The sequence below is a fragment of the Anarrhichthys ocellatus genome, unplaced genomic scaffold, assembly GCF_004355925.1.
Source record: "Anarrhichthys ocellatus isolate YVR2014 unplaced genomic scaffold, GSC_Weel_1.0 scaffold4, whole genome shotgun sequence".
In the NCBI taxonomy this organism is placed as follows: Eukaryota; Metazoa; Chordata; class Actinopteri; order Perciformes; family Anarhichadidae; genus Anarrhichthys; species Anarrhichthys ocellatus.
Window position 1 is genome coordinate 4,785,972 of NW_022280034.1, and position 11,684 is coordinate 4,797,655.

Sequence of the window (11,684 nt, forward strand, 5' to 3'; positions counted from 1 at the left end):
ACAGCTTCCTGGGTTTTGTTTCAAATCGTCCACTACATTTTAAAAAGGTTTTCGCTGCAAATTAAAGCCGACAGAGGCCTTCAATTTAAACTGGAGGTTTTGAATATGAACAGCGGCGCTTTTCTGCCAATAACTGGCAGACTGCACTGTTTCGTCTCAACAAGGATCCGGTTGGATTAAACCAGCCTCAATGCTGAGCCCCCTGCACCGAGTGCTTTCAGTCATTGACCTGCCACTGTACGAATCTCCCAGTATAAAACAATTGGCCCTTCACAGGCTCAGTGTGTTTGTGTTTACATATAAAGGTGCAGTGTGTAGGATTTGGGGGCATCTAGCAGGGAGGATGCAGTTTGAAATGAAACTTCTCCCGTGTGCTAAGCGTGTAGTAGAACTACAGTGGCCGACACGGAATGTGAAAACGTGAATGTCCCTAACTAGAACCAGTGTTTGGTTTGTCCGATATGGGCTACTGTAGAAACATGGCGGCCGGTTCCATGAACCCGCTTCGTATGTAGATACAAATGGCTCATTCTAAGATAACAGGAACAAAACAATTTTTATTTTCAAATGAATACATGTTAAATAAAACATACTGACTAATATTATATTAAATTTCCGCCAATAGATCCCTTTTAAATGCTTCACCCTGTTCCTTCAGGATGGTCGCATTCAGCATTCATAGCTACACCTACGAAAATGTAAAACGCCGTAATTCATAGATATCCCACAAAATGATTTTGTATGTTATCCACGTAATCACAAACGAGGAAGTATAAAGATCGCGAAAGCACGCAGAAGACGGGCGGGAGAGAAGATGAAAAGTCAACGTTGATTTATTCGTCACGTAACTTGTGCGATAGTTACAACACTTCCATGGTTATCTTAACACAAACAAAAAGACCATCTACATGTAACGAGCGGAAATTGACACGTGCCGCTGACTTTTGCAGGAAAACGCACTAAAAATGAGGAATAACTTTTCGTAAGATATCATACTGAGAATTGGTTGGTTCCTAAGTGATTATCATAAAATCCCTCATTAAAAACTAATCATTGCTCTAATTAAATACTCCATTCTCTGCAATAGGTGGCATTTAGACACATAAGCACAAACCATCACCCTATTTTTGAATGTAAAGGATCACATTTGTTCCAGAAAGAAGAAAACAGGGGGTCCGCTGTGTGTGTATGTGTGCGCGCCAAGCAGTGAATGCAACAGCCAATCAAAGAGCTGCATAGACACTGAGCCCCACAAGTACTGCTGGTTTATAGGGCTCAGCTTCAGAGAAGTCACATGACTTCCCAGAGAGAAAGAGAGAGAGAGAGAGAGAGAGAGAGAGAGAGAGAGAGTGAGAGGGAGGGAGAGGAGTGGGCAATGTGGGAAAGGAGGATGAAGAAGAGGAAGAGGAAAAAAGGGTCAGCAGGGTGACAGGATCGCTGTGAGGGGTGAACTGAAGGGTCTGGTAAATGAATGGAGGAGAAAGAAGATAAAAAAAAGAAAAAAAAGAGAGATGCCACTGTTCTCGGAAGTGAAATCGTACAGACGGGTGATGGTCTGTAATTACAGCTGAATGAAGAGAACGAGAACTGACTGAGTGAGAGAGGAGAAGTCAGCAAGTGGATGAATGAAGGATGAGATGAATGAGTGCACACAGGCAATAGTGGTTGCAGTTGATTACTGCAGCGGGTGATCTTGATGGTCTAGTTAACTCTGCCTCATACTGTCATACAATAACCACATCGCTTAAAGGGACAGTTCACCCAAACATACGTAAGTGGTAGATGATTAATGCGCAGAGGCTCTGAATGTTAGGCTACACTGGAAGTGATTTAAATTAAGCTTGAGCACTCAAAGCCTTTTAAAATGGCAATTTTCTGAATACTATACTCCATCCTTTTTTCATCGGGACTATTCATTTGGAAGATTAATGAGAAGTCAGTGATTTTTCAGAAGTCATTTGTCAATACCCGGGACGACAAACGAAACTCCATTCTCTTTCATAGAATCGGGGCGGAGACAGAAGAATAACTTAAAACTTTGTAAACACACCAAAAGTAACCCGTAGGCCCCTCAGGTCCCATGACGGGAAACCTTAAAGCTACAGCACACAATGATACTTTAGAGTGTGCTTCCATCTTTGTTGCAACAGTTTGGGGGAAGGCACTTTCCTGTTTCAACATGACAATGCTCACATTGTACAAAGTGAGGTTCCCTGATTGTTGTGGGAGAACTTGACTGACCTGCACAAAGCTCTCTGACCTCAAGCCCATCAAACACCTTTTAGATGAACTGGGACGATGTCGGCAAGCCTTGCGTTGTCACACTCACTAATGCTCGTGAGGCTTGAAACAACACATTTTGTTTTATAAGCGTTTCCTTATATTCAATTCTGTAGCTGACAGGACGCCAGTGTGGTGACATAAACATCGGGGTGATGTGGTCTGACCGTTTGGTCCTTGTAAGATCTCTGGCAGCAGCATTTTGAATGGGCTGAAGCTTTTTGAAGGTCTTTTTGGGAACCTTGTCAAGGGATCAGAAGATCAAACGATTGCAGCAGTCAATCCCGCTAGCAATAAAAGCGTGAGTGAGCTTTTGGCACGGTCCCTAAGCTATATTATGAGAAAAAGCTGATCTTGTAACATCTTTTATGAGTCAACTATAATGCCAAGGGGCAGCCACGTCTCCTAAAATTTATGTTCACGAAACTGCATTGTGAAATACGTTTCGAGGGAAAAGTATTTTGTTTTGGATGTTTGCTTTTGACATATCACCAATAATAATGAGTCATAAAACGCAGGGCTTTGACCCAGGACACTGCCGTTCATGTCCCATGTGAATGAATTTAACCACATGTTTGATGGGTTTGAGGAAAGAGGGTGTTGCACTGTTCAGCTTGTAAAGCCCCTTGAGGCAATATTGTGATTTGTGATAATGAGCTAAAATTGACATTGATATGTGTGCAATGTTTAGTCATTCACATACTTTTGGCCGTAAAGTGGCAAAGAACTACCCCGATTCAGCTTCCCTTGCATCTTAAGAGCAATGTGTGTGTATGTGTGTGTGTGTGTGTGTGTGTGAAATAAAGCTTGTCCACATGGTCCATGACATATGAACAGGGGGGGGGGATTTAAATGTGAAACAGATGTTACTCTTGTTTCGCAGGCACTGATGTCGACACCTTTGGACTGCAGAGGGAAGAGTGTGTTTGTGTGTGTGTGTGTGTGTGTGTGTCTTTAGTGTGTGTGCGTGACAAACCTTATTTGAGGGAAGGCTTCCCATAAACACCTGTTTTGTTCCGGTTAATAGCTTTCGTCATGGTGAAGAAATGATGGCGAGAGAGAGAGAGAGAGAGAGAGAGAGAGAGAGAGAGAGAGAGAGAGAGAGAGAGGGGGCGGGGGGGGTCACCTCCATTCCCCTCCTTCTGTGAAAGAGAAGAGCTCATGTGGGATGAACACATTCGGTTATTCATTCGGCCCGTCTATTTTCAGCCCAGTGGGTTTATGGTTATTGGAAAGGCGTTGCCGTCTCGTTCCTTCCCAGAAGGAGTCAATATTTCTCCCTCTCCTTCATTTCTCCCTCTCTGCCTCTTTTTTTTTTTTTTTTGCTCTCTAATTCAATATTTTCTCCAAAACACCAGTCTCCCGTCTCCACACAGAGGCAAGGAATGCTGGAAGGCATCTGAGAGAAACAAAACACGCAGGCGTACGCGCACACACACACACAGAGACAAGAGTGTGAGGTTACAGAAGCAAACCGGGATCCCGGAAAAAAAACTCCTCCTCAGGTCGTCTCCCACTCTCATCACAGCTCCCCATCGCTGCTCTGCGTTGCTTACATCTTTATCTCTCTCCGTTCACGGCTCTTGTGGGGCTCTCGAGACCGACTGTGGCCTTTTTTTACGACGCTGATGTTTGCTAATGACTTTTAATGACGACTTGTTATGGCTCGTAAAACCCAGCTCTGTTACTGGCAATATCAACTTTAACTACAGTGTGGTGTGGTCCTGATAACACACACTGGGACTTTTATCGCGTAATTAACATAGGACAAGACAGCATGAGTATGAGGTCAGAGGCAGCACACACTATCCCTGTACGTTGTGTGTGTTTTCCAGACATATGAGGCCTGAGCGGGGGTAGTGGGGGTCGGGGTAATCGTGGCGGATCTTTGATTCCACCTGGTCCAAGTCAAATGTTCCATCAGGAAGAGTGGTCACTGTGGTGGAGTGGACCCCTGCTAGCTGTGTCAACACACATAAACACAGTGAATGAATCCAATGTAGACGATGAGGAAAGAGATGCAGAGGTGCAGAGGGCCTGACCACAGGTGTCTGCTGCTGTGGGAAACTCACCTGTGCGCTCCCTCCTTGCTCATAGATGTGTAAATGGGAACGATCGCCCACAATCATCTCGTCGCCTCGCTCCCTGCAGTGCACCATCACTGCATAATGAAATGTGTGCACATTAATCACCTTTCTGACCTCATAAATGTGTATTCAGACTCTGCCAATAAATGCACAGCTCACCTGCGATGAGATTGCCCATGGTTCCAGTGGGAACAAAAGGTGCAGCTTCCATTTGGAACATATCGGCTGTAATGTTCTCCAACTCTGCAGGGATTGGCAAGACATTAGTCAAAAACTGCAAGATATATGTTGCATTTCACAAGTAAAGATGCATGAATTCATATTTAACCATCACACAGAGAAGAATTTATTCATATGAAATTATTAATTTGAGTTTTTAAGGAGGCCCATTTCTACAAGGGTGATAAATCGTGTATTGCACCCTCGGTTTAATATTTGGCACCCTAATTTTAAGCCAATTATATTAATGCAATCAAAAAACAACTGTCATGAAACATTAGTTCTATGCCTATTACATCACATCATAATAGCTCAACATTGTGGCGGACATGCCTAACTTTTTTGGTAGTGTCTGGTTATTCTTTTTTTGTGTCAGTAGGTGGTAGTATTTAGTTGTGATTTCTCGGGGAACAGGATTCATACCCTATCCTCAAAAAGCAAACAGTTGCTGAAAAGGAATGACACACTGTGTTAATGGCTTTTGGTTAGGTCCGGGCTTCTGTATTTTTACTGAGGTGTATATAATAGAAGTTGTGAAATATTTGCTCATCTGATCACTGTCATTGCTTGTGTGTGTGTGTGTGGATGATGACGTGGTAAAATGGATGATCCTGTTCTTGTTATAAATTCTTTACACGGTGGCTTCCGTTTGTATAACCCTCTTAACTGCATTGTAACAGGTTTATATTTGCTCTCTTAGTAGCTGCGGTCTTCCCACTTTGTATTGTAACTGCTGCACAGTCATTTTCCTCATATGAACAGCTTCTTGCTGTCCTAGAGCAATGTCCCACACTCGACAACAAAAGTTGCTCCTTCAGATATTTTAAGTTAGAGGCCGCTCCTCACCAACCTCAACCTTTTGAAACCAGCCAGGCTAAAGAGATTGCTCTACTACTAAAACAAGCCCAGGTTGAGAGCATAGACTGTACATAAGAAGTGGACGTAGTAGTCACGGTGGCATCTCCCATTGGTTTGTGGATTGTTTGGAAGCCTTGAGTTTGGCACTTAGGCCGGTGCCATCTTGGCTTATCGCAACCAGAAGTGACAGGAGAGGGTGGAGCTAAGTACAACTAAGTAAAGTCGACGCTGAACAGGACATGTCAAGGCGACCAAAAAGTTTGCAATCAAAGAAGCTGTACTTAACATTCTGAACATAAATAAAGCAGCAAACAACTTTTTTCTATGTAATGATATAGTGGAGTAATATCTGCCTGATCAGAGAATGAAGTCACTCTCCCTCTGTGTGTGTTGATATCCGAGCCTCTCCTTGCTTTGTTGGCATATCCGGACCGCTTGTGCGTGCTTTTAGTGCATGTTCGTACCCATACTCTGTTTACCTCTCAGGTAAACACTGTTATCTCTGTGAGCACTTTGCCGTAGTTTGCGCCATTAGCACCGTTGAGCCACCGGCTCGACATGTTGACAGCCGTTGAGAGGCAATCAAAATGCTCCCAATTTTGGATCTCGACCCTTTCACTTTCATGAACTGAAAATACACTGTGAAAGGGCTAAAGGTCTAAGACGAAAACCCTTGCAACACCCAGACCGGACAACGCTGTGTTAGCGATCTGTCAATCACAAGGTAGCCACACCCTAAAGCGTACCCTACTTTATCGTCTATTTTACTCTAAATGGGACTAATGTACCAAATGAACATCATGCTGTAGTTTACTAAACACGACCGAAGGGCTCTATGCTATAAGACAGATAAATGGAGAATGCAAACAGGTCACATTCCTCTTGCTCAGAGGATTAGAAGGATGTCACACTTGTTGCCGTCTGTCGCATTCTGGCGGCTGTATTAAATATGGCGGCCTCTCTTCCCTCCCGGCCGAGCTCTATACTGTTAATGTTTACCATTGCTGCAGACATGTAAATAACTGAATCTCCTGTTTTTGGTGGAAATATATGCCTTGGCGAAATACGTTCACGCCAGGATGCCGATTAAAAGTATCAATATGTGGATGTGGTGATTTATGTCATCTTACTGACACTTGTCAAGAATAACACATCACATGTGAGAGTTGCTGGATGGCACACATGCTGTATAAGGTAAAATAAAGATCAACTACCGGTACACTCAGACAGCTGTCTCCATCTAATTAATGTTGTAAATTTGTTGTATAGGTTGGAGAATTACTCAAGAAGACACGACAGGTTGTTTTTTACAAGTGAAAGGCTTGAGTCATTGGACTAGTCTGACAGGATAAGAGGAATCGTAAGGCTGTCAGACTAGTACGATCTAGCTCATCCTGTCAAGACAAATGACAGGATTGGGTAAGGTTGGCGAGGTAGCCTCAGAACGTCGAGCACTGTAGTGCACCCCCACTAATTTCAGGTGCCTTAAAAAGTAATGTTGGTTCCTGTAATTCATAAATATGTTAGTTGCTTTGGCTCTAACCGTCAACCGTGTCCTCTCCTCTCGTCAGGTCATCTTCAAGCACGGCCTTCACCATGGCTTGCCTCATTGCCGGCCCGGGCTGGGCCATCACGTCGCTGCGGAGGTCCACCACCTGGATGACGGCCGCTCTGCCCGGTCCTTGGTAAGTGTGTTTCCTGATGTTGTGATTGCCCCGCACAGAGCTCCATCCCACCATGGCAGCTGCTGCATCTGCTGCCCTGAGCGGTTTGCTCGAGGCCTCTCTTGTAAGAGGAGCATCATGTCTTTGAAAATATTTTCCAGCAGAGTTTTGTGTAAAGTCTTGAACCGTGGTGTCGTGGCCTCGAGCAAACCGCTCAGGGCAGGAGATGCAGCAGCTGCCGTGGTGGGATGGAGCTCTGTGCGGGGCAATCACAACATCAGGAAACCCAGGAACCAAGGAGTGCGGGTGGTGGACCCCTGCAGCGACGTGATGGCCCAGCCCGGGCCGGCAATGAGGCAAGCCATGGTGAAGGCCGTGCTTGAAGATGACCCGATGACGTTACCCAATCCTGTCATTTATCTTGACAGAATTAGCTAGATCGGACTAGTCTGACAGCCTTACGCTTCCTCTTATCCTGTCAGACTATAGTCACTAGTCCAACCTGTTGTGTCTTCTTGAGTAATTCTAGAACCTATACAACACGTTTACAACATAAATTAGATGGAGACAGATGTCTGAGTGCAACGATAGTTAATCTTTATTTTACCTTATACAGCATGTGTGCCATCCAGCAACTCTCACATGTGATGTGTTATTCTTGACAAGTGTCAGTAAGATGACATAAATCACCACATCCACATATTGATACTTTAAATCGGCGTCCGGGAGATATTTAGTTTTGGTTACTTTGGCCGTTTCTTATTAATGTTTTTTTCTCAAGGCTACAGCCATACCCCCGTTCACGCCCTTATATGTGTGGAAAACACACACAACGTACAGGGAGGGCGTGTGCTGCCTCTAACCTTCCTGCAGGAGGTGTGTGTGTGTGTGTGTGTGCGTGTGTGTGTAGATCTGTTTTACTTATATGTACTTAATGCCTTAATAAATTAATTTTTTTGCTGATATGTGTCCATGAGAAGTTAATTTAATTCTTGTACTTTCTGAATGTAATTCAGCTCAGTACAATACTACCAGAAACCGCAGCATCATAACTCACCAACTCTTCTTGCAAACAATATGAACAGCACATTCTATTTGATTAAGACTGCAGGTCAGTTGTAATGGATTGCATTAGACTGTAGTCGCTCTGTTATTTTGTTTGCAATCTGTGAAAGAAATCTGAATATATAAATGAGCGAATTATAATTCTCTGAGTTATATAAACAAAGAAGATAGTTTTGAAATTACAGTTACAAAAAAGAAAAGGAGATTTCATTGCAACAGAGCAGTTTAACGTGTGTCAGAGTTCAAATGCAGTATAATTAGCTTTCTTAGGCTAACAGCGATACCTAGAGGTCTACATTGCTCGGTGCATGCCGATGGGCTGATAGGTCATCCATTAACTGTCCTTGCAGTCAATGATTATCGATTACAAGGTCCAAAGTTCCATACAAAACACCTCATGACCATGTTCGTAAGAGGAGCATCATGTATTTGAAAACATTTTCCAGCAGAGTATTGTTTGAAGTTTTGAACCATGGTGTCGTCACCTCGAGAAAACCGCTCAGTGCAGCTGCTGCCGCGCTGGTACGGAGCTCCGCCCGGGGCTATTACAACACCGGGAAACCCAGGGACCCAGGACCGGGCAGGGCGGCCCACGGCCGTGTGGTGGACCTCCGCAGCGACACGGTGACCAAGCCCGGGCCGGCGATGAGGCAGGCCATGGCGGAGGCCGAGGTCGGAGATGACGTGTTGAGGGAAGACCCGAGTGTTAACGGTTAGAGCCGAAGCGTTTAGTAGTAATGACCAAATCTGGAACAACTTATGTATGAATGGTTGACAAGTAATTACTGAATTACTCTGCTTGATGGATGATTATTCAGAGTCAGGATATAATAATATGTTTTTGTATATAAAGGCCTATATATAATAGCCTATTCTACTGTATGTGGTGGCACAATCTGAATGCATGGATGGATCCCTTTCAATTTTTACAACCTAAATCTTGCATTATTTTTACTATTTTCTGCAGAGTTACAGCAAATTGCAGCAGATATGTTTCAGATGGAAGCTGCACTCTTCGTTCCCTCTGGAACCATGAGTAATCTCATCGCAGGTGAGCTGAGTCTGAATCTACCAATTTGAGGTCAGAAAGGTGATTAATGTGCACACATTTCATTATGCAGTGATGGTGCACTGCAGGGAGCGAGGCGACGAGATGATTGTGGACGATCGTTCCCATTTACACATCTATGAGCAAGGAGGGAGCGCACAGGTGAGTTTCCCACAGCAGCAGACACCTGTGGTCAGGCCCTCTGCACCTCTGCATCTCTTTCCTCATCGTCTACATTGGATTCATTCACTGTGTTTATGTGTGTTGACACAGCTAGCAGGGGTCCACTCCACCACAGTGACCACTCTTCCTGATGGAACATTCGACTTGGAGCAGCTGGAATCAAAGATCCGCCACGATTACCCCGACCCCCACTACCCCCGCTCACGCCTCATATGTGTGGAAAACACACACAACGTACAGGGAGGGCGTGTGCTGCCTCTGACCTTCCTGCAGGAGGTGTGTGTGTGTGTGTGTGTGTGTGGATATCTGTTTTACTTATATGTACTTGCCTTACAACAACAGAATAAAGAATGCAGCAGCTCTCACAGGTTTGTTTACATCTCCAAGGTTCGTGCTTTGGCAGATAGATATGGGCTGTCAGTTCACATGGATGGAGCCAGGGTGATGAATGCTGCTGTGGCCCAGAGGGTGCCACCATCCACCATACTGCAGCACACACACACTGTTAGTGTGTGCCTCTCCAAGGTGGGACTGCAAAACACAAACACACACACAGAATGGACCAGAACATACAAATTGATGTGAACCGACAAAGAGCTTGTAGACAAACAAAAAAAAACTTCTTGGTGTGTAACAGGGTTTGGGTGCCCCCGTGGGGACCATCCTGGCTGGACCCAGAGACTTCATATCCCAGGCAGTGCGGTGTCGTAAAGCCCTGGGTGGGGGGATGCGACAGGCTGGCATACTGGCAGCAGCTGGAAAACTGTCTTTACTGGAGATGGTTGAAAGACTGGAGGAGGATCATCGTAATGCAAAAACCTTTGCTGAAGGTGAGCAGCTCATAATTCTGAAAATTAAATAATAAACTCCCTACTAATAACTACTCTTTTCTTCACCTCTCCCAGCTCTGCTCGATTGTGACCCTCCTCTATTCGCTGTAGACATGGCTGCTGTGGAGACAAACATCCTGCGTTTCCGTCTACAGGAGCCCAGTTTAAGCCCCTCTGAGTTCTGTGCCCGCATGGGTCAGGTTGGTGAGGGAGAGGAGGCAGCACTGGGACAAGGAATACAAGTTCTCATGTACCCCTATTTTGGAAATTCAGTACGGGCTGTATGGCATCTTGGGATTTCCCCTGAGGATACTCAGCTGGCCATCCAGAAAATGCAATTTGTGGCTTCTCAGTTCTTGAAGGAAAAAGTCAGGACGCAGTGAAACCTGGTACTTCATAAAATGTGTAGTCTAATATCCAGGACTGATCATCGTAAATTTACTCCGGTTAATATAGGAAGAGATGTCAAACACAGCACAAATACTGTACAACTGGAGTCACTTTGGATATCTTTATATTAGTATTCATTTCATTGTTTAGAAATAAATTTGCGAACCACAGTCTCTTGTCAAAGTTTGTTTCCTTTTTTAATGTATTTTGTGTGGTAAATATTATGTCTTTTATCATAGAGAAACAGTAGAGTAATTAGAAGATCAAGGAATGGGGCATCCCTTCTCTATTCTGTCAAATTGAAATGTTTTTTGAATTTGAGCATATTACTATCTTTAGGATTAACTAATGTTTTAAAGAATCATTGTTTTTTTCTTTTTCTCATTCTGGACTTTAGATATTTGCATTTGTTGACAGTTGTGTTAACCTTAATTCTTGGTGTTGTGAGAGAGACGTGGCTTTACAATGCAGTAACCACACAAACAAAAGATGGCACTGATATGTATTGACATTAGGTTGAATTTGAAACAGGAAAAAGCCTGTTTCCTATATCTTATAACACCGCCTATTCCTGGTTGTTGATATTGGCTATCGTCCGGATATAAAGCAACGAAAAAACATGGCAGCGGTGGGATTCGAACCCACGCCATCGAAATGACTGGAGCCTAAATCCAGCGCCTTAGACCACTCGGCCACGCTACCTCATGACTACAGCTGTGCGACCCATAGATTTTATTCATGTGGTTGGAAATTGAACCTGTTTAATATCTTCGGAATGTCATCGCTTTTGGGACTAACTGTGGCTATTATTGGCTAGCTACTATCTACACGTTCAAAACAGACATATTAACAATTTATAATTTGTGTAATGTTACATTAATCTAGCTAACGTTACCGACTATGTTGGCCGTAACGTTTATTTACTTGGTGCTGCATTCATATGCTCTTCCGTAGTCGTTACAAACGATTCGCGCGTTTCTGCCTTTTAAATAACAAGAAGTTACAGTTTATATGGTGCATACGTAATGTCGTATTATTATTTGTGTATGTATTTGCCCCA

The 11,684-nt window shown here is 44.0% G+C and overlaps 1 protein-coding gene and 1 non-coding gene across 2 annotated transcripts; one reads left to right on the top strand and one right to left on the bottom strand.

Moving 5' to 3' along the window:
* The first annotated feature begins 7,040 nt into the window (after window positions 1–7,040).
* On the top strand, window positions 7,041–10,794 carry tha1 (threonine aldolase 1). The gene is made up of 9 exons (XM_031842929.1): window positions 7,041–7,129; window positions 7,315–7,474; window positions 8,531–8,885; window positions 9,141–9,224; window positions 9,295–9,383; window positions 9,495–9,680; window positions 9,792–9,929; window positions 10,042–10,234; window positions 10,310–10,794. Exons 1-9 carry the CDS (start codon window positions 7,041–7,043, stop codon window positions 10,615–10,617), a joined length of 1,602 nt encoding a protein of 533 aa, XP_031698789.1. The 3' UTR covers window positions 10,618–10,794.
* Window positions 10,795–11,244: 450 nt separating this feature from the next.
* Window positions 11,245–11,326, bottom strand: trnal-uag (transfer RNA leucine (anticodon UAG)). The gene has a single exon. It is a non-coding gene; the product is annotated as a tRNA-Leu (tRNA).
* Between the last annotated feature and the right edge of the window lie 358 nt (window positions 11,327–11,684).